Source organism: Heteronotia binoei, chromosome 1, assembly GCF_032191835.1.
Source record: "Heteronotia binoei isolate CCM8104 ecotype False Entrance Well chromosome 1, APGP_CSIRO_Hbin_v1, whole genome shotgun sequence".
NCBI classification, from domain to species: domain Eukaryota; kingdom Metazoa; phylum Chordata; class Lepidosauria; order Squamata; family Gekkonidae; genus Heteronotia; species Heteronotia binoei.
Window position 1 is genome coordinate 155,791,392 of NC_083223.1, and position 23,357 is coordinate 155,814,748.

The window sequence follows — 23,357 nt, forward strand, 5'->3', positions numbered from 1 at the left end:
GGGCAGTCGAAAACTCAAACTAAACAAATAAGTAAACTATTTGGCTATGCTACATGAAGATACATCTGAGTGATCTGAGGATCTTCTTTCAATGGAAATTTCAGATTTGGTAATAAATCCATTTTCAGATATTGAGGAAGTTGGGGTAGTGGAAGAGAAACTGATTGGGCTACAAAATTACATTAAGCTGAAGCTGTGTTTTAAGAAAACTTAACAAGAGTTTTGGTTACAAAAATTTCTGATTACTATCTTGCACTATGGACAGTGATTAAGACGCTCCTTGTAGCATTTCCCACATCATAGTTGGTGGAAAAACAGGTTTCCTACCTGTAACTGATGATCTTCGAGTGGTCATCTGTGCAGTCACACCGATGGGAGTAGGCGCCTGCGCCAATCACGATCGGTAAACTTCAAAGGAGGAGGGCGCAATGGTCCATGATGAAGACAGAGACTGCAGAACACCACGGCCCACCGAGGCATCTTGGCACCGTCTCAGGTCCAACGCGTAGTGGGACACGAAGGTGTGCGCAGAAGCCCAGGTTGCAGCCCTACAGATGTCCTGGAGAGGAACACCCTTCATGAAGGCTGCCGATGCTGCCACTGCTCTCGTGGAATGGGCCCGCACCGGCCCGGGGAGAGGCGTCTTGCAAAGAAGGTAGCAAAGGCGAATGGTCTCGATAATCCATTTCGACAACCGCTGAGAGGATATCCTCTTGCCCCGCGATGCTGTGGCATACGACACAAACAACCGAGGGTTCTTCCGGGACGCCTTCGTCCGATGCAAGTAGAAAGACAGCACCCGCTTCACGTCTAGCGCGTGCAGCTGGCGCTCAGCCTCGGTGGCCGGGGCCGGAAAGTAAGATGGCAAATGAATCTCAGCATTAAGATGGAATGAAGAGACGACCTTAGGTAGGAAGGTAACGTCCGGCCGGAGCAAGACTCCTTCCGGAGTAAAACGCAGGTAGGGGGCGTCACTACGGACGCTGCCAGCTCGCCGACCCGCCTCGCCGAAGTGATGGCCACCAAGAACGCCGTCTTCCAGGCCAGAAGATGCGGCGCACAAGTGGCCATGGGCTCAAACGGTTTCCCCGTCAAAGCCTTAAGGACCAGGGCTAGGTCCCATGCAGGGGCGGGTACCTTGATGGCCGGGTACAATCTGGCAATCCCTTTCAGGAACTTCTTAGAGTCCAGGTGGGCAAAGATAGAGTGACCTTCCACTCTGGAATGTTCCGACGATATGGCTGCCAAGTAGACGCGCACGGAGGGCACCGTCAAACCTCCGTCAAGCAAGGACAAAATAAAATCAAAGACGACTGGCAAGCCCGCTTCGCAGGGGATAACCCCTCTGTCCATTGCGAACTTAACAAACTTAGCCCACTTGTAGGTATACGACTTCCTGGTTGACGCCTTCCTACAGTTCAGCATCACAAATTGCGCCCGCTCGGACAGCCGAGACCATCCAGACGCCAGGCGGTAAGCTTCAAGTGGGGAACGTCGTGGTGGAGAACCTGGCCCAGATGGTAAAGAAGAAGATCCGGGACCCGCGAAAAGAGCGAACTGTCTGGATGAGTACATCCGCTCTGCTTGAAGGAAGAAACGCTCTGCACGCCTCTGTGTCCGGAATCGCACCAATGAACTGCACTTTTCGAGAAGGGAGAAGGTGAGACTTCGCCCAATTGACTTGCAGTCCCAACTGCGTGAGCAGATCAAGGGTCAGGTCGATGTGCCTTTCCAGAAGCTCCTTCAAGCTTGCTACTATCAACCAGTCGTCGATGTAGGGAAAGACCGTCACCCCCTGCAGCTGCAGGTGGGCGGCCACTACGACCATGGTCTTGGTAAAGACCCCCGGAGCCGTTCAAAGTCCAAAGGGGAGGGCCCGGTATTGGAAATGGGCTTCTCCAATCGCGAAGCGCAGGAACCGCCGGTGGGCAGGAAGGATGGAGATATGAAAGTACACATCCTTCAAATCCAGCGTGGCCATGTAGTCGTCCGGGGACAGCAGGGGGAGGATGTGTTGCAACGAGACCATCCGGAACTTGTCGCAGCGAACAAACAGATTCAAAGCCCGGAGGTCCATAATTGGACGGAGGTCGCCATCTTTCTTTGGGACGGTGAAATAACGGGAGTAGAATCCATGGCACCGTTGGTCCACTGGAACCGCTTCGATAGCACGTTTGAGGAGAAGGGAGTTCACCTCCTCTTGGAGGGAAGGGGATGAAGGGGTATGAACGAACTTGGGAGTAGGTGGGTAGCGCAAAAACTCTATTGCGTATCCCCGTCGGATGATGGATAACACCCACAGGTCCGATGTGACACGGGACCACGCCGGCAGGTGGCAGGAGAGACGAATAGAGTCCGTGACTATGGATGGAGGAAGGAAGTCAAAGGCTCTGTTTGCCCTGCTTGGACCCTTTCTGTTGAGGCTGGGTAGCAGGGGGCGAGTACTTCTGTTTGGTAGAGTACTGCTGGCGCTGGAAGGATGTGGAAGGTTTTGGTCTCCAAGAACGTTCCGGCGACTTCGTATACTGCTTCTTCTGCCACGGTTTCGTCCACTGCCGCTTTGCTTGCGGGCGAGGGGCCAAAACACCTAGATTACGTGACGTTTTTATGCTTTTGTCCAGCTCCTGGAGGACAGAGTCTGTTGTGGAGCTGAACAAGCCGGAGCCGTCAAAAGGAAGATCCTCCACGTATATCTGAGTGTCCGGTTGCAGTGCCAGGAGTGGCGTCGAAGGGAGATGGCCATTGTCAGTGCCTTGGCGCATGCGTCTCCCGAATGTTTGGCCGAATTTAACTGCTGTTTAGCCAGCAGCATACCTTCCTTCTGTAGCCACTTAAGGGTGCCTCTGCTCTGTTCTGGAAGAGTACCCAGGATGGAAGAGACCTGCTCTCATAAAACGTAGTGGTACCTCCCCATACACGCCGAGTAATTGGCTATCTTCACCCCGAGGGAGCCTGCAGAATACAGCCGACGACCCATGGAGTCCAGTTTCCTGCCTTCCTTATCGGGCGGCATGGAGTGTGTCTTCTTCGCTCTGGACGAAGAGGACACGACCACCGAATTCGGTCTAGGGTGTGTATAGAGGAATTCAGCAGTACTCTCCTGGATGCGATACATATGATCCAGGCGCCGCAAAGACACCGGGGTAGAGGCGGGCTTGTCCCAAGATGACTTTACGGTTTGGAGCATCACGTTAGTGAGCGGTAACGCCACTGCCGTTGAGGTGTCCCTCTGAACAATGTCGAAGACACTGTCCGTTATGACCGGTTGCGGTTGTTCTGTCGACAATGTCTGGGCCATTCTTCGGATCAGGTCCCCATAGGACTTGAGGTCCTCTGATGGGAAAATGGGCTGCTCGTCGGACGTCTTCTGGGGAGGGGAAGGTTCCCCGGGGGAGGGGTCTTCCAGCTCGTCAGGTGAAGAGTCCAAAGATCTGGGGGATGCCTCTGCCGACTCCGACCTTTCAGATGGGTTATGTTCAATCGGAGACACCTGCTCCGTTGATGTCATTCGGGGAGCCGGGTCGTGTCGGGTGCGATGCTCGGTCTCGGGTGGTTTCACTACCGTAGCCGCTGCGGATGCTGACCCCACCGCTGCCGAGGCCGATGAGTGCTTCGGAGGGCGGTAGGACATGCGGGACTGATAAGAAGTGGCTGAACGCTGGTCCCAGTCCGTCTGTTTTGGGGCGAACCAAGGGAATGGAGGTTGTAACGGATAAGCGCCATACAGATATTGCCATTGGCGCTGGTCCCAAGGCACTTGCTGCGCCGATCGATGCGAAGTGCGATCAACCCCGACATCCTGCGGGGAATTTCCCTTAGATTGGTCCCGATCAGATCGATGCCGAACCGGACTTCAGGATCGAGGAGTTTCTCGACCTGATGATGAGCGGCGGTCCAGGCTGCCGCCTGTACACTGGGCTGATTCGATCTCGGAGTCCGAATCAGTGATCACAAGCTGCTTCGAGGCTGAAGCAAGTAGCGGGCTGTCTCGACGTGTAGCGAGAAGCTTCAAGGGGGGTGCATCGCCAACCGGCTCCGGAGGAGATTCGGGTGAGGTCAGCGGTGCCGATAGTATAGGTCTAGCCTTCTCAGCTTTCTTAGGCTTTTTGACCTTCTTGCCCGACGTCGCCTTATCGTCCTTGTGCCTCTTAACTGGCACCGGGGACTCAGCGGCGGCTGCCGAGCCCTCACGTTTACGGGGGCGATCGGCGTCGGCGGAGGACCGGTCGGCGTCGACAGGCTTCGATGTCGACGGCTCCTCGGGATCAGCCTGTCCGGCAGCCATCTTGTGGGGGGAAAGGGCTTGCTCCATGAGTGCCGCTGCTAACCTTGCCGCCCGGTTCTTCCTGGTCTGCTTAGAAAATTTCATGCAGTGCCCACAGGAATCTGGCTTATGTCCTTCTCCAAGGCACAGCAGACAGAGGGAGTGCCCGTCAGGTGGTGCAATTTTACTGCCGCACTTCGCACACCAGCGAAAAAAACCCCACCGTCTTTCCATACGCCACAAAAGACACGGCGGGAAAAGCGGCCGCGAGGGGGGGGACCCCGAAAAAGAGAAAACCCCCCACCTCGCAGTACAAAATACCTAACTAGACTATCTAAACTAACTATAAACTATAACTAGAACTACACTAACAGCTAACAACAAGAACGAAGTTCACCGACCGTAGCAGGAGAGATCGACTGATCAGCGCGGCGGTCAGAAGAGAAATGGCGGGATGTCCGCTCCCCGCCTCGGTGAGCATGCGCAGTGGGGGGACTGGGCATGCGCACTGCGGCGGGAGGCGCGGAAATCCGCAGCTTTGAAGTTTACCGATCGTGATCGGCGCAGGCGCCTACTCCCATCGGTGTGATGCACAGAGACCACGAAGAAGATCATGGTTTTAATGTACTCATCCAACTTCTCTCCAAGCAAAGAAATTAACTTCAGATTATTATAACCATTGTGATTTGACTCTCACTAAATAGCTTTAAACCAGACTGGCACCACACCATCAAGCCCAGCCACTGCATTAAGATATTACTGATCAGTGAAGTAGTTGCTAGTGGATTATCAGACTTTGAAAAACTGGTATCTCTAGATTAAGTTAAATTGTGTTGAGTAAATTAAATGAAAAACTTTCTGATGGTTCCAAATAAATAGGGTAAGGGGCACTGGGGATGAGTTCATGGAACTAAAAGGGTGGTGACCCAAAAAGTCCCCAGATATTTCTTGAATTGGACTTGGTAACCCTATAGTAAGAACACTGCTAAACACATGCACGCAGAAAGTAAGGTTTACTGAGGAGTATCTAGTCACTGTGCTCAGTAAAGTTTGAAACCTTCCTCCAGCCTAAGAAATCTTCCTCCACAATAACTGATTCTTCATGCAGTGGAAGAATAACTGGATTCTTGCCACTAATCTACACAGACATTGTTTCCAATTATCAGTGCAAGCCAGGTTAAGAATGGTGTTACTCTCCTTAGGATTGTACTGTAAGCATTTTAAGATAGCTATCTAAACATAGTAAAATGAGTTCATAAATGTTGATATAACAGTTTATTAGATTAATGAGACTTCATGTCACCATAAAACAGTGTCTGTTCAAAGCATTTGTATTTATTTATTTATTTATGACTTTTTGCACCAATGGGACCCCAAAGCAGTTCACAACATCATTCTCTTCCATTTTCTCACAATACCCTGTGAGGTAAGTTAGGCTGAGAAAATATGACTGGCCCAAGGTCATCCAGTGAGGTTCCCTCATAGAAATGGGGATTCAAATTCGGGTGTCTCAGAATACTAGTCCAACAATCTATTCACTACGCCATGCCAACTCTTAGCTAAGAAAATAGAATCTACCATATTTTCAGAAGCCTGTACTGGAAATGATTAATCTAAACTAAAGACTTCAACTTGCATATCTGCCTGTCTGTCCCTTAAAATGCAACATAGTCCAGGCTTATTCAAATAGTTTCTCCTCTACCTGTGGTCATTTGAAATTGGATTTACTACATATAAGCTCAAAGTCATTATCCACTTGGTTATTTCTTTTTGATGTATGAGATGTAAAACTTAAGTCTTTCTTCCCAAAATTTCTAAGCAGTTTTACTACAGGTACACTGGTACTGGTAACCATAATAATATTTTTTCATGAACCTCAATCGAAGCTAAAGCAACAATATTATCTTCCAATAAATCATACCATATCTTTCTTCATTCAATTTAATAGGAGAATATGAATAAACATTACAAGGAAACTATCAAACATTTTAGTTTAGACATAAAATAGGAGGTTTTAATAAGAAAATTTAATTATAACTTCTTAATATTTATACATATAACATCACATATTTCAATCAGACCTGATTAAAACTGGGCACATTCCAAACATTTCCACAGTGGTTTACCTCATCATTAAGACAATAATTTGTTTTATTTAAAACAGAAAAAAATTGGATTTGGAGAACAGATCTGCATTAATCAGGTCTGACCAAAGGAAACAAAAGCAAATGGTGTAAGTATGAAAGGAAATCTTGCAAGGAAATGATCTGAAAGGGTTTTTATTAGGGTAAGGATTCAACAGGGAAAGCTTTTAAGTATGATTTATAAGGAAAGTCAATACAAGGATGTAGTGCTGGCCACACCAGAGTGGGTAGTGCTCTCGGTTCTGATCAGAACACTGAATGAAGGCTCCCCACTCTATATGGCAGCCAAAGTGAAAAATTACCTGAGTGTTTGGATCTCCTGCTGGCTCTAAAACTAGAGGGATGTCCTGATCAGTGACCAAGCAGGGCGTAGTTATTTCCTAGAAAAAGCAACAAACAGTTCTGGTGTGCCCTATTTCTGGCTCACAAGTAACAGGAGTCTAACAAAAGCTCACTCCATGCTCACTGGAGATAGTGCTGATAAAAGGTTACCAACTGCCTGGAGAAAAATAATCTCTTGTCCCTTTAACAGAGGCTTGATGTGATGTTAATTATCAAAAGATGCTTGAATACTTTAATAGCTGCTGGAACTAATTGGTTGCCCCTTGCAAAGAAAAACTGTTTAATTTGAGCAGCTGAACACTTAGCCAAGTTGATGGTGTTGTTACGATGTGAAACCCAGCTTAACTTGTGGTTAAAAGTGATCCCCAAGTATTTAACATTTTTTGTTTGCTCGATTGTTGAATTGCCAATAAACCATCTCTGTGGGCCCCAGCAATTTGAAAAGACAACTACTTTAGATTTGGTATAATTGATAGTAAGTGAATTACAATTACAGTAGTCATAAAAGGCGTTCAAATACCTTTGCAGGCCCACTCTTGTACAAGAGAGGATGGTAGTGTCATCGGCATAAAGTAATAAGGGGACCGCTCGGCCTGCAAGTTTAGGCGGATGACCATTGATAGGGGTCAAAAATTGTGCCAGGTCAGTTAAAGCCAAAACGCTTGCCCAAATCCTCTATGGTATCCCTATATGGATCTCAGCTTTTACCAGGAAAGTGGAGGGCATTCAAGCCTCATTCTTTAGACAAATTCTTGGTTTGCCAAAATGTGTGTCCTACTTTGCTCTCTGCTCTGAAGTGGGTCAGTCTTTGGTGGAGACAAAAGCCTGGATTGCAGTGTTTAAATTCTGGCTCAAAATTCATTTTAGAACAGATCCCAACAGCCTTCTTGATTGTATGAAAAGAGACCCATATATTTCGTCCTGGACAGCAGTGCTTCTGTCTAAACTCAATCAATTGGGGTTAGAGGTAGATGATTTTTCTACCTCTGAAGAGTCATATATCTTCAGATGTATTAAACTGAGACTGTGGGAATTGGAGGAAACGAAATTACGGCCAACTCTCCCTTATACTTGCTCTCCAGCTTCCTTAGGTCTTTATGCTTTTTGTGGCAAAATGCCCAATTATCTATCAGACCTAACCACTCCAAGTCATCGCAGGGCATTTATGTTGGCCAGACTAAACGCGTTTCCCTCCAAAGTTTTACAAGGGAGATATCAGCGAGTCCCTTTAGCCGACAGACTTTGCTCCTGTGGAGCGAATACCCCTGACTCAATCCAGCATATATTGCTTGATTGTTCTTTTTACCATAACCTCCGTAAAGATTTATTTGGCAAGCTTTCTTTTTCTCCAGATTTGTCTATTCTGCCACCCTGTTATTATTTATTGAGTGATACTGAGGGGGTGGTTAGTGAGGCTGTGGCAAAATTTCTGGCTGACATCCTTAAATTTAATTCTGACCATGTTTGAATGTATCTGTAAGCTCGGTTTTATTTTGATTTTATCTCCAATGTTTAAATTTTTATATTCTGTGTATTTTTATCTGAATCTATTATGCCATTAAAGGTTTGGTATGAGATCAAAAGATGCTAGTTACCTCTATGCTTCAGCTTCCCATTTCCACATATTAAGCCTATATTAAACAGGACAGCACATTTCTCCCAGGTCTATTGGCAACCCTATGCTCTCAGTAAGTGGCTAAATACCTTGGGTGTAGATGGATGTCTATTTACTTCACTGTGACAACACTGGGCTTGTAGATGTCATTTCAGTCTACAGCCACAATCAGTCATCACAACAAACCCCTGCCTGTAATAAGCACAAACATAGGTCAGTCATGTTCCCTCCCTGTGTTCCAAGCATGATTGAAGGTTTCATGATTTGAAAAGCATTGAATCAAGCTCCAGTTTGTTATGCTATCCAAATACAGGTGCTGGGGCAAAATGGAGCTTGTTTCCTCTCCACAGATTGAGATTCTAGAATCTGAAATCTGCAAGCCTTCACTTGGGTTCTGTGCATGAAAAGATGAGTGGGGAAGACAGAAAATAGCATGCAAGCATGGCAAAAAAGTTGCAAGCATGACTGTAACAGACAAAACAGGTTTGTTGTAAAGTCTGAATCCAGCCTATTACAGAAAGTCCCCACTGCTTGGCTCTATGGATGAAATGAGACAAGCCTTACAGGCAAAGCAGAATTTCTGTATCACATTGCTGGTAAGTCTGTCCTTGACGATGTCAGTAACTAAATTTGTGATGCCGAACTTCACATGAGCTTCAGCAAGAAAAGTTATTTTATGTGGATTCTTTCCAGTTCATCAAGATATCAATGAAAAGAAAAGCTAAATATTAATTAGTTATCCTTCTATACATTAAGGTTGGCTAAATGTGGTTACTTGAGTGTGCTTATTACATTTTATGGAGAAGTGTCCATGCTGTGCAAGTACTGCTGATGTCCACCATCATAATTTTTAAAAATAATGTTGTGGGTCTTCATATCTCAATAGTATTTGAATTTGGAAAACTGCCACATTGGTTTATCCCAAGTAAGTCACAGAACGTAGTGTGAGATTACTGCTAAAAATACCAGACTGTCCAAGATACAAAGACTGATGAGTGTTTATTAAAACATTGTGGAAGGGTGTGGCTGTTGGTGGGAAAATAATAAAATTAGATCTGGAATATTTTGATGAGAAATCAAGAACAGCTTTATTTTCTCTGTAGAAGAAGACATACAAGGGAATACTAGGACAAGATATAGGCAAATGTAAGAAAATGAGGTAGCAGTATGCATGGCTGAGCAAATGCAAAGGTATGGGCGACAGACAATATACAATTCTAGAAAAGGTGGATCAAGGCAAAAGGTTATTTCCTGTATTCACAAATTAGCAAATCCAAGACAAAGACAAACATTCAACATCAAATAAGGTCGCTATTCATTGTCATTGCCTGCAGCCACAAAATACAAGTATTTATTCAAAATCAAGCTTATCCAAGTATACATTTTCCATAGCAAATGAGAGTTGCAATTTAAACCATCCACAGATAAGATTATGGCTTCTGAAATGCCATCACATATAGAAATGTTTTCCAGTGTATTTTGCATGCTGTGTGTTAGCAAAGGAAACAAAACCTTTGTAGAAAAATATAACTATTGTGATAATACTGGCAACACTTTTCAAATATTTAATTCATCAGGTAGAATCCAGCCCTGGAAAACTGGCATGGGGGAAAATTCATTTCAAAGTTGGGAAACACCAGAAAAACTTGATTCCTGGGGTTGTGAGACTCATGTGAAATAACAGTTTATTTTATGCATCCTGGCAAATAAGATATGTTTGACAAGCCCTGCTTTATCCTCCATTGGTAACTGACTGCTGCCTGAAGCAGGGTCTTTTCAGTTATGGCACCTCAACTTTGGAATGAGCTTCTCCCAAGCCATCTGTCTGGCACCAGATATGTTCCTACTGCCAGATAAAGACTTTCTTGTTTAGCTGGGTTTTCCATTGAACATAACTTTTTATGCTTTTTGTGATTTCAGTGCTGCTTTGGCTTTGTTTGGTAGTTAATTTGTGTGGTTTTTAAGGCATTTCTCTATTACTTTAGTGTTTCATTTGTTCTATTTGTGTTTAATTTGGCTGCTTCATGTATATGCTTTCATGTGGATTGTGGGAAGCTGTTCAGAGTTGCTCTTAGTGGGCATTTATGCTTCTATTGTTCTAGATAGTTTTTGATGTGGGTTTGGGTGTGGTTGTAATATGTTTTATATTTTATTATGCTGCCACAAGAGCCTTGGATGTAGGAAGAGATACAAATTGTTCAAGCAAACAAAACAAACAAATAAACCATGATTTACACAGGAAGCCTGGTATAACTATATATTTTACTATGGCCACTGAAAGTATGACTACTTTCCAATTTTAGTATATGTGCTGCCAAAACAAGCACGAATGACTACTTCCATGTATTTATGAAATAGCTGCTATGTCTCTGTGATTGGTCCAAAAGGATCTGAATTCTATAGGTATGATGAACTATGGAAGACATTTGTGTTTTCACATGTGATTTCTAGCCTGCTTTAAACAGTGTTACGTTTTCATTTGTAAACAGATTGCAGCATCAGCAATTTGTTATAATTTTCTTTTGCTCTTTATCAACTAATGATACAGAAAGAGTGGTGATAATATAAAGAAAACTATCCCAATTCTGTAAATGTTCCTTTTGACCTTTCATTTTAAGAATAATTCATACATTGCCATTACAAAGATTATTTTAGTTTTTATACATCTTTACTGGTGGTTGAAAGCAGTAAAAATATACAAAAACTATAACAGAACTACAACATTTCTAGCTTTTTTGACATCATCTCAAGTTGTATTTAAGATTTTTTCCTTGTGTGTATACGGAGAAGTTATCACAAACAAATGGTATTGTTTCTTTGAAGACACATGAACATTAAGAACTTTACACTTGCATCAGTAATCTAATTTGTGGATGGCCTTTCTATTCATAAGCATACCTCTTCTTATCCAAAATATATAATATTACTTTTAAAAATTACTTTAGCCCAGTTACTGTCATACATGGGAACTTAGGCATGTTCTTGAGTGCCTATAGAACTCAAAAACAGGATGTTTCTCATTTATAAAACTTTTTTGTGCCAAAAATTTTATCTCATCGGCTAGTACAGGCAAAGACAGGGTTAACCTTACAAAAACAGTAATTCTAATCCCACTGAAGCCAATGGCAAAACCGCATTACCTTCTTTCATTCATGAATGTACCTCAGGGTTTTCTAAAACCTCTGATGCTGTATAATCTTTAGCCATCCTTAATGCTTTGAGAAATTCTGAACAAGCATATTGATGTACATTTTTATACATTAATTGTATTTTCTGAGTAGTGCAGTCTTTTCTATCTGCATAAAAGCAATACTATATAAAAAGATATTAGACTATTGAAACTGTACACTATAATGATTTAAAAATTAAAATGTTCCTCCCTGTATCTTCACATACTTATACTTAAACATTATGAGACTAGATTAGGGTCACCAATTTTGGTTTAGGAAATTCCTGGAGAGTTTGAGGGGAGAGCCTGGGGAGGGCTTGGGGCAGGGAAGGGCCTCTGCAAGGTGTAATGCCATAAGATTCACCCTCCAGAGCACATGTTTTCTCCAGAAGAACGCATCTCTGTCATCTGGAAATCAGTTGGAATTCTGAGAGATTCCCAGGCCCCATCTGGAGATTGGCAACCCTATGCTATATTAAGTTGGTTTTCAAACCAAAAAAAGTTTAGTTTTCCAGAAATATTGTACTGTTGAATATGGCACTGCACCATAACAATAACATTAAAAACTTTTAACATTGTATTTTAGTAACATACAATGATCAAATTAAATCATAATCACAATTCCTAAAACCTATTCATAAAATTTGATTACAAAAAAAAGTGATATAAAAAGCATATTCCAAAAACTGATTTAAGGAGACATACCTGTTGCCTATTACTAGGCATATAGGGAAGCATAGTTGACACATGAAACATTATTTCATAGTCTTTGTAGGTAGTATAAAGGGAATGAGTTCCAGTTGAATCAGCTGAAAATAGATATGGTTAAGTAGATCAGAAAAATAATATCAATATAGTAAACAAAACCATGCTATATTTCCATTTTCAATTCTAAAAAATATGATCTTAATGCAAGACAAATGCAAGCCAATCTATCTGATGTTACAAAAACCCCTCCTCAGTGCATACATCCTACTTTGTACTTATAATCTGGCAGTTTAACAGGTACTTGTGACAATTAAAAAATTAGCTACAGGTTAGTAACTATAACCACAGCACTAACACACACATAGCTTACACCCTGACCATTCGTCACTTTTCAAGTCAGGGAAACAGCAGCTTCTTGTAGTTTCAGCATCTGGCCTCTCTGGCTACATTTAGATGTCACAATAAAGTCTTTATTAGTCTACTGCCTTTCCTGCCTCCAAACAGTATCCCTACATGTCATCCAGGCTCCTTCTCATTGTCAGACTACTGGTATAGCACATCACTACATATGTATCCTAGCTGCTTCAATGAATCCCTGAACGTTTAACTTTCAAACAGTTTAAAAAAAATTCTCCTCCCCCTTCTGGAGAGTCTGACTTTTCTGAAGCGCATCTCTTCTTGCTGAGTCATCACCAGTGTGTGCATGGGGGAGGGGACAAGCATGCTATTTCTATGTGCTGGTTTATTCATACATTTCTTCTTCTCCCCTTCCCCCTCTCTTTCATCCCTCTTCCTTCCCCCCCTGGGTGCATAATAAAACCTTCTCTCAAGATGTGTAGAGTAACCTTGTATGAAACAGTGTAAAATGCCTCTCCCCCAGATTCACACAGCCATGCCTTATCAGCTATCAGGGAATGTGTGAGAAATGGAGATGTGAACATTCCTTAGTCATAAAGAGATAGTAGTGAGTAAGCCTTTGAACCTTCATCCCTATTTGCATCTTTATGTTATTCTTTTGAAGTTAGCTGTAACCCTGCCTTTTGAACGAACCTATAAAACTCTATGTAACTTTGTATTCAGTATTACTTCCAATGAATCCGTCCTTGGAACAAGTCATAGAGTTTCAATAAAACAAGTCTTTGATTTACAACAAAAGCTTGATTATTTCAATAAAACAAGTCTTTGATTTACAACAAAAGCTTGATTATTATTTATTTATTGACACTGAGAAAGCACCATCTATAGTCATACTCAGCTGGACCAGTAAAGTTTTCTGCTACTCTCTGCTTCCAGTTCCAAATGTAACAGGCTGAGAGTGGTGGAGTTCCAAAACAAAGCAGAATTTCTGCATTTAGAAATCATAACAAGCTGTAGTTTACAAGCCAAGTAAGAAATCATAGTTTACAATTCCAATTTAGTAAATAGAAACACACAATCAGGACTCATAAAAAGTCCTTCCTTTGGCAAACATCAAGGGGGGGGGGGTTGCTTCTTTCAAACTTACTTTTATTATCTAGCTGAGCTCTGTATTTATTAAAACCTTTCAGTCGTACTCTCTGACCAAGAAGATCAAGGAATTCTTCAAAAGCAGGTCCTGCTGTCTCATTGTTATACATCTCTTCCTCTGTGCTTTGGCCTGCTTTGCAATACAGGATCCCAATCTTGTGCTGAAAACTCAGCTGAAATATAAGGTAAGGGGGGGGGGGGTGAGTTAACCAAAGACAAAGTTCTTATAATTAAAAGCCTCCACAATTTTTACCTTGTGTTCCTCTTATTATGGGTATATTTAAAAACAAAAAAAGGTCAGAAAAGCTAAAAAGGTGGCAAGGACATGGTAATTTATATACTAAACATAAAGAAAATTACAAAAATCAAGACTATGGATTAACTGTGGGGAGTTATCACATTGGAAACACTTTATTCCAACATGCACAACTCAACAAATGCTGGTCTTTCTCTTTCCTTTTCAAATCATATTAAGTGTTTTTTTCATATAGGCATTTCATGGTGCTATGTGGCCATTACCCCAACTGATATGACAAATATGGGTGGAGGTAGGGATGCCAGCCCTTGGCTGTCAACCCTTGGGAGCATTAGGGGACACAGGCTCCCTGAAAGTGATTTCACAATGCACTAGGAATTTCAAAAATCTTTTTTCTGTGACAAAAGAATGGAGCTTTTCTTTGCCATTGATGTAGAGTTGTGGCATCACTTCCACCGAGTAAGGGTGGAGTACAGGGAGCATCACTCGGAGATTCTCCACCATTACCATGTAATTGGTAACCCTACTTAGGGAATAACCTCACAAGGAAGAGTGAAAAGATGAACCAGAAATATATTTTGAAGACATAGAAACTAAAACAATGGAATTAAAAGGCTGACAGGCCTGAGTAACAGAACTGCTCTAAATAGCCTATGCTCTGTTCCTAGGCAAGAAATAAAGAAAGCTAATTTAAACAGGAAAAATCGTATTAGATGCCTACATTTCTTCTAGTTTAAACACATGTGTTTTTAATTTTTTTGTATAGTGCAATCTGTGAATATGCTACATATTGGCAGTTCTCCATACTGTGCTATTCTAAACTTCTCCAGGACCCTGCTTGTTCCCAGAACCTACTTACTAACTACAAGAAATATCCTGCTGTAATACAAATACTCACATGATGTTGTAACAGATAGTTTAATGCTGAGACAGTTCAATCTCTCAAGCAGATAGTTTAATGTTCTGAAGCTAGATAATTTTGAAAATTCTAAGTTCTGCAAACTACAGGTTCAAGTCTGTTGCATTCATGGTAACAAAATACTCCAGTAAGATCGCACATGGGGTGTTTTCGCACAGAGCTTACCTCGGAGCGACGACCCTCTTCACCGCACAGCGTCTGCGCGGATTTTGCACCAACTGCTCTGCAGAATCAGGAAGAGCCGCGAAGAGCCGCGGCTTTTGCGTCGCTAACGTAAACTGGCTTTTAGCGGTTTACATTTGCGACACAAAAGGCTCGGCACTTCGCAGCTCTTCCTGGTTGTGCGGAGCAGTTGGTGCAAAATCCGCACGGACGCTGCGCGGTGAACAGAGACGTCGCTCCGGGGGTAATCTCTGTGCGAAAACGCCCATGGTCAAACAAATGCAATGTATTACCTACCCCTTGTTCATCCAATTTAAGCAGCTGTTCAGGGACTTTTGGTGAGTTGGAAGCTTGCCTCAGGCACTGAATGCTCAGTTCTGGTATTACATATTCCAATACTTCCTTAAGAGGCAGGCCTCGTGCTGTGCCATGTCTAGCAGTTGAGGGAATAGCATCTTCTAAAATTGCTCCTCTCAGTGTTGTAAGCTACAAGGAAAATGAAAGTCTGAATAGTTATAATTCTAACACTACCCTAGCACAGTCTTCAGTAAGTGAAAAGGAGACGTGTGTTTAATTCATTGCAGTGTTGTGCAAAATTTAGCAGGGCAACATCAAAACTAAAATAAAAACAGATATGTTGAAATAGGCTTCCCAATCCCCAGCAGGGGATCCCCCAGTTTTACAGGCTTTCCACCCCCGTCCCCAGCCAGTTGGCCAGTGGGGGAAGCCCCTCCTCCACAGCCACCATGTACCTGTAGATCTCTGACAGGTTTAGAAACCTGCAAACAAGATCCGGTTTTAAAATATCTGTGTGTGTGTGTACCTTTAAAGTTGAGCAGGAAGCAAGAAGTACTTTATGGGGAAGGGTCAGCAGCAGATGTCCTCCGGGAACAGCCCCTCAGTTTGTTTTGCTTTTGTTTCAGAGCAAGTAAGTATGTAAAAGAGAACAGCGTAGCCCCTGTACTTTTCAGACCTCGATGTGGAGGCACCAGTCAGTTAAGTGTGTGTGTGTGTGAGAGAGAGAGAGACAGAGACAGATAGAGAAAGAGAGAAAGAAAGAACTCACAGAAGTATTTGAAGAGCCAGTAAGAGGGTGTGTGTCTCTGTGCAGGGGATCCCCTGGTTTGGAGGCCCTTCAGGACCATCAGAAAGTAGGGGGAGAGGAGAAAAATGGCTACTGGGAACTCTATTATTCCCTATGGAGACTTATTCCTATAGGAAATAATGCAGAATTGATCAGTGGGTATCTGGGGCTCTGGGGGGTGGGCTGTTTTTCGAGGTAAAGGCACTAAATTTGCAGCATAGCATCCAGTGCCTCTCCCCAAAATACACCAAAATACACCCCAAGTTTCAAAAAAAATTGGATCGGGGGTCCAATTCTATGAGCCCCCCCAAAAGGTGCTCCTATCCTTCATTATTTCCTATGGAAGGAAGGCATTTAAAAAGGTGTGTGATCCCTTTAAAAGTGATGGCCAGAACTCCCTTGTCACAAACTTCCTCCTGGCTCCGCCCCCGATGTCTCCTGGCTCCACCCCCAAAGTCCCCAGATGTTTCTTGAATTGGACTTGGCAACCCTACGTTTAAAAGAACAAGTATATGAAAGTGATTTAACAGCTTAAATCAAGACCACACTGAATTTACCAGTATTCTGTACTTCATTGTATCCCTTCAGTCATTCATAAGTGACAGAATTTCAGCAGGAGCACTTCCGTGCAAGGTATCACATTAAACTGAATTCCTAGTTCCCAGAGTAAGTCTAGGGTTCCTATTCTCCAGCTGGAAGTGGGGTTTCCTCCAATCCAGTACCATAGAACTGGTCAGTGGGGGGGCCTCACCCTTGAAGAGCACTGGTATGCCCAGCATGATGATGCTACCTGGAAGTGATATCATTGCACTGGACATATAGTGCAGGAATGCTCTAGCATTTGGGGGGAACGCTATGATTTAATAATGGAGAATATCACATCACAGCTTTCCATCTCAGATATTTACCCTAAGACCACGTATTTTGAAGAAAAATGGTTTCCTTTTCTTGAGTATACTGAATCTCAAAATATCCTACCCACTAACACAGCTTTTATCTTCAATTTCCTTCACTATAATTCTTTCCTATTTTATGCTATCCTCCTCTTCTTTTGTTTGACTATTTCCTTTTGTCTGGTTTGGGGTGGTGCAAGGCAATATTATTAACTTGAAAATCAATAATTTTGTCCCAAATATCATTTAATTTACCCTTATAGAATGTTTATTGATTTATTTATTGGCAGACTGGATCTTACTTACTGTAAATTTTTTGTAAAATGTTCTACAAAGCTGGTTTCGGCGACCCAAAATAGTGAGCGATCCCGGCTAGCTCCTGGGGGTCGCTCCCTAATCAGACAGTGGTGGAGTCCCCCAGGCTTGGGGGGCTCGAGTCTGGGACCCGGGAAGGGTCTGAGCAGGTAGGCGGCTCGAAGGTGTGGATTGGGAAGGGCAGCTGCGGCCACCACCCGATCCTACCATTGCTGCGAAACCTTGCCGTCCCGATTGCCATTTTTAAATGGCATTGGGGTTGAACACCGGACCCTTCTTTTTTTGCTTCTTAACTTCGCTCTTCTTCATTCTGCATGATCTGACTGCAAGCAGCTGCCTGTAAGTGTTTCTCTCCCACCTTTTATATATTTGGAGTGGCAAGACTTTGAGTTTAAAAGGCTGAGAGAAGCAGTGAAGAAGGCAACTTTAAAGGAGAAAAGGGGGGGCGGGAATCACCCGGCTCTCTCTCTCTCCTTATCGAGGCTTCCAAAAGACACTGCCTGAACGTTTAGCTTCTGACAGCTTTGCTCCAAAAATACTTTCCTCAGCTCACACCAGTTTCGTCTTAGAAGATCTGTTATCATTGGTTCTAATCCAATTGGAATCGATTTCTCCCATGCCGTGGAGCCGTACTGAACTGTATGGAACTGTGTTTGCATCTGATGGTACAGCTTGTTGGCCGCAGGGGATTTTTCTGTGTGTAAACCAGAGAGGTACTTAAAATCTATTTCCAGAAGGATGGAAGTTATACATGCTGAATAAATTTCTTCTGACTGTGAGGCTGTGTTGGCTTAATGATTTAGAAACTCTTTTTTCTCCTTTGGAGGTGAAAATGAAGAAAGCATATTGAATAAAACTTAGTTGGTCTTAAAAATGCAGTTAGTGTGCTGTGAGTAATGGATTAAAAGGAGGAGTCACTGCGGGATTACTTAAACTTATTTTTGTTTTTTTCCTGTCTTCTTTTCCCATTTTTGATGGATCATATGGAATATATGGGTTTTTCTTTTGTCTTTATTTTATATATATATATCTGATAATGGAGTAGGATCCTCAAATATACAGCCGGATTACTTTTGGAACTTGGATGCTGGTATTTCTTTTTCTTTTTGGGTTTTTTCTTTGCTTCCCTTTTTGGATGGCTGGATTACAATAAATCTTTGTTTTTACTTTTTGTTTGCTTTTTCTTCCCCTTTTTAACCTAGAGGAGTACGTGTAAATTGGGCTCAGTTCCCTTGGATTACAACTTAAACCCTATGCTGTTTTGGATTACAATTTAAACTTTTTACCATTTAAACTCTATGCTGCATTGAGTGGTTGAACTTATATAGGACTTGACATTACAGAATTTGATCTGACAGAACTACTGGGCTGGATTTGAGAATATTAACTGTCTGTTTGGGTCTGGTAGTACTTTGTGGCATTTGTTGCATTTAAGTAGCTGTTATTGTTAGTGTAACATTGTTTTGTTTATTATTTTTCTAATCACTATTTGGGGGCCTCTGAAATTGTTGTGGCAAGCTGGAAGGCATTGTTCCCAAACAATTTATCATTTTGGCTGTCTGAGCTGGTAAAATAGAAACACTCTGTTCCATAACAATTTGGGGAAGTGTAAACATTTAAATTGCTTTGCTGAAAGAGGGAAAATGACAGAGAAACCTGATAACAAGACAGCTGCTGCAACTGAGAGCATAAAAAAGAGACAATCGAGAGGGGAGACCAACGATCCCTTTGCCCAATTTGGCACTAGGTCCAGGGAGATTTACAACCACACCTTCAACTTCATCTTCAACCATGCAGGGAGATATGAAAGAAATGCAAAATACTCTTCTAACAGCCATAGCACAATTAACTCACAAGGTGGACAATATAGGAGAACAGATGACAGAGATCAAACAAGAATTACAGGAAAATAGAAAAAAGACAGAAGAGACTAATAAAGTCATAAAGGCTTTAGATGGACAACTGATAGACAATACCCAAAGGATCCAACAGCTAGAAAAGGACCAGAAAGTATATGATACCAGATATCTTCAATTAGAAATTGACAGAGCAGCCTACATGCTGAGGAGTCAAAATGTGCCAAAGGAAAAGTCTGAAGACTTGCAGAAAATGTTAAGCCAATCCCTTGCAGAAATTTTACAAATACCACCAGAAAAGGTAGAAGAGGAAATTGACCAAGTCAAGCGGGTTCCATCAAGTTTCACAAGGAGAAATAAGTTGCCCAGCAAAATCCATTTTAAGCTTACAAAGATGAGGAGCAGAGATAATATTTTGAGGCATGCAAGAGATAAGACCGTGGTGATTGGAGGGAACACGGTGAACATTTTGAGAGAGGTTCCGTGGCCAGTGAGACAGAAAAGAGAATACCAAACCTTGACAAACTTTTTTAAAAGGAAGAAAGATACCATATACTTGGCTAATGCCAGAAGGCTTGCTTTTTACGTATGAAAACAATAGATATAGGATCAATTCCAATTTTAAAGCTGAAAACTTTTTGGAGAAAAACCAGAAGAAAGAAGGGAAGAAAAAGAAGGAAGAAGAAGGAACCTCGGAGGAAGAAGATTCAAGCGGAGCAAAGAAATACTCAATGAGATCTCAGACCAAAAAAGATAAAAAGGATAGTGATAAGAATAATCCATAATGGCATCATTAGTTTTTATTAATGTAAATGGACTTTATTCCCCCATAAAATGGAAGGAGACTTTCATATATTTAACTAAACCGGAGGTGGACCTAATTTGCTTGCGAGAAACTCACATATTGTTAAAAGCAACACATTCTGGGAAAAAAAATCTGGCAATCTATTTGTAGCGACAAATAGAACAAGAAGAGAGGCTTGGCAATATATGTGAAAGATAAATTTAATCCACAATTAAGATTTGCCTCAGAAGACGGGAGAATTTAATTAGTGGAAATCACTATAGAAAACAACAAAAATCCTATTGGCAAATATATATGCAGCAAAAAATCAAGAAAATTTTTTCAAAGACTTGCATCTTAAGTTGGCCAACTTAGAATATTCAGAATGTTGTGTAATTGGAGATTTTAGGGGACCCTGAGGGAAAAGGTCCTGGAGGTTGAATACACAAATCTTAAAAGACTAAAACAGAGATGGAACTTTTTTTTAAACAGAATATAACCTAAGATGTGAAGTTTCAAGTGGTTTGGGACATTTCAGAGGGCTTGCAATTAGATATAATGCCTAGAAAAGAAAAGAGAAAGCTGAACATTTTCAAAAACTAATGACTCAAGTAGAAAAAGCTGAGAAGAATTTAAAGGCGCAATCTACTAAGCAAGAGTTTCTTGAAGGATTAAAAAATACAACATCAACTTAATCTATTGTTGGTAGAAGAAGAAGAGAAAAAGTTAAGATTTGCTAGGCAAAATTACTTTGAATCTGCCAACAAACCGGGAAGACGGCAGGCATATAAACTGAGAAAGGAAAGTTCTAAAAGAATAATAACAGTGTTGAGAGATGAAAACAACAAAGAAAAGTTTCAAAGGCATGAGATAGTCCAAATTGTGGAACAATTGTATAAAAAGTTATATGAAACCAAGCAAATTAAAGATGAAGATTTAGAAGAATATCTCATAAAGAATAACTGGAACAAATTTACAGAAGATCAACGGAAAATTTTGAATGAACCAATAACGATGAGGGAATTGGGTGAGGCAGTAGTGAACCAAAAGAATGCTAAATCCCCAGAACCAGAAGGCCTCCCTGCTGAATACTATAAAACCTTTGAAGAGTGCTTATTGATTCCATTTAAACACTTAATGGAAATGATCCAGAAAGAAGCGGTAATTCCAAACTCCTGTCAAGAAGCAATAATATCCTTGATCCCAAAAGAGGGTACTGACTTAAAAGATATAAAAAATTTCAGACCAATCTCTCTCTCGAATGTGGATTACAAAATCTTTTCCTCAATATCGGCACAACGTTTTTAAAAAGTTTTGTCAGCCATCATACATCAAGATCAGGCAGGATCTTTATCTAGAAGACATCTCAAAGACAATGTGAGAACAATATGTAACATAACAGAATACTATGAGAACTACCCAGAGAAACAACTGGCATTAATATGTTTGGATGCAGAGAAGGCATTTGACAATGTCCGGTGGCAATTTATGATACAACAATTGAAGGGCATAGACTGTGGTGAGAACTTTTTAAGGACAATACAGTCAATATATTCCTCTCAAACAGCTATGGTGAGGGTGAATGGTGAATTATCAAAATCAGTTCTTATACAGAAAGGTACAAGGCAAGGATGCCCACTTTCACCACTTCTTTCTATCTTATGTTTGGAAATATTAAATAATCAAATAAGAGAAGAGCTGAATATTAAAGGTGTCTCTATCAAGGGTGAACACTATAAATTGAGGGCATTTGCAGATGACCTGGTTTTTATACTAGAGCAACCACTAGATTCAATTGATTTTCTGACAAGCAAAATTAATCAATTTGGCCACTGGGCTGGCTTAAAGATAAACTATGCTAAGACGAAATTTTTGACCAAAAACATGACAACAGAATTAATCTTTTGCAGCAAAAATCGGGTTTCTCTTACAAGAAAAAAGTGAAATATTTGGGCATATATATCTCAAACAAATGCAACAATCTAAAGACAGACAAGTACAACAAACTTTTTAAAGAAATCAAAAAAGACTTGGACAAAATGGCAAGATTTAAATATATCATTAACGGGAAGAATAACCACGATAAAAATGAATATCCTACCAAGACTACTATTTTTATTCCAAACGATACCGGTGCTGTTAACCAATGCATTCTTTCAAGAACTGAATAAATTAGCATCTGCATTCATTTGGAGAAAGAAAAAACCAAGAATTAAATTGAAAACACTACAAGATTCCAAATTAAAAGCTTGTCTAGGTCTTCCAGACTGGCAATTATATTATTGAACCAGTGTTGACATGGGTGAGAGACTGGACCTTGTTGAATGACAGGAGACAGTTATTACTAGAATGACATGACCTCACATTGAGGTGGCATGCATTTCTCTGGTACCAGAAACTAGAAGGACATTCTTATTTTAAGAATCATTGGTTCCAGAAATGTTTGTACCATACCTGAACTTGGATAAAACCAAGAATATATCAGAAAATTCCAAAATCAGTATCTCCAGAGGAGGCATTCACTCCACCAAATCTTCTCCAACCAAACCAGATTTATAGGTATGAGGAATTGCTGAAGAAGGATAATCTTCTGAAAACAAAGGAAGAGCTAGAGGATACTGATGTTAGAATCAGCTGGTGGACGAGATTACAAATAGAATCTAGATATGTCAAAGCAAGACAATGGGTGTTAATATGGAACAATACCCATTAAAAAAAATTGGGTCCTCAAGAGAAATTGATCTCAAAACTGTATTCATACCTATTGCAGACAAAAACACAAGGCGAGATCGTAAAGGATTCCATGGTTCAATGGGCCAAGAATGTGGGACGTAATTATGTTAGATGAATGGGAGACACTACAGAAATCTAATATTAAACTAACTAAATCAGTGGCTTTGAAAGAGAATCTGTATAAAATGTTTTATAGGTGGTATGTGACTCCCCAGAAATTGTCTAAAATGTATTCTAATATTTCTAATAAATGTTGGAAATGTTTGAAGCATGTGGGGACGTTTTACCATATGTGGTGGACCTGTGATGTAGTAGGAAAATATTGGAAGATGGTCCACGAGCTTCTACAGAAAATTTTGAAGACACAGATTCCATTCAAGCCAGAACTATTTTTATTGAACATATTTCCCAGTAATTTTAGAAAAGAGATTAGACATTTAATAGCGCATATCAATACAACAGCTAGAATCCTTTTGGCACAGAAATGGAAACTTCAGGAAATTCCCAAGAGAATAGACTTGATGGGGAAAATCTTGGAAACGGCAGTGACAGACTATCTATTCCAGTTATTGGCTGGTAAATCTAAGGAAGAAGCAAAGAAGTACTG

General features: G+C 41.4%; 1 protein-coding gene across 4 annotated transcripts in view; it reads right to left on the reverse strand.

The window, feature by feature from the left end:
- The window catches only part of SIPA1L2 (signal induced proliferation associated 1 like 2), a 206,822-nt gene that overhangs the window by 78,310 nt on the left and 105,155 nt on the right, over positions 1 to 23,357 (reverse strand). For 2 of the 4 annotated variants that reach the window (XM_060242953.1, XM_060242946.1), the window contains exons 4-7: positions 15,383 to 15,571; positions 13,747 to 13,921; positions 12,240 to 12,343; positions 6,711 to 6,788 (exon numbers count right to left, since the gene is read on the reverse strand). In XM_060242953.1, coding sequence (XP_060098936.1) covers positions 6,711 to 6,788; positions 12,240 to 12,343; positions 13,747 to 13,921; positions 15,383 to 15,571 — 546 coding nt within the window. The remainder of the gene's footprint in view (positions 1 to 6,710; positions 6,789 to 12,239; positions 12,344 to 13,746; positions 13,922 to 15,382; positions 15,572 to 23,357) is intronic. The other 2 variants (XM_060242967.1, XM_060242960.1) reach the window with 1 other exon arrangement.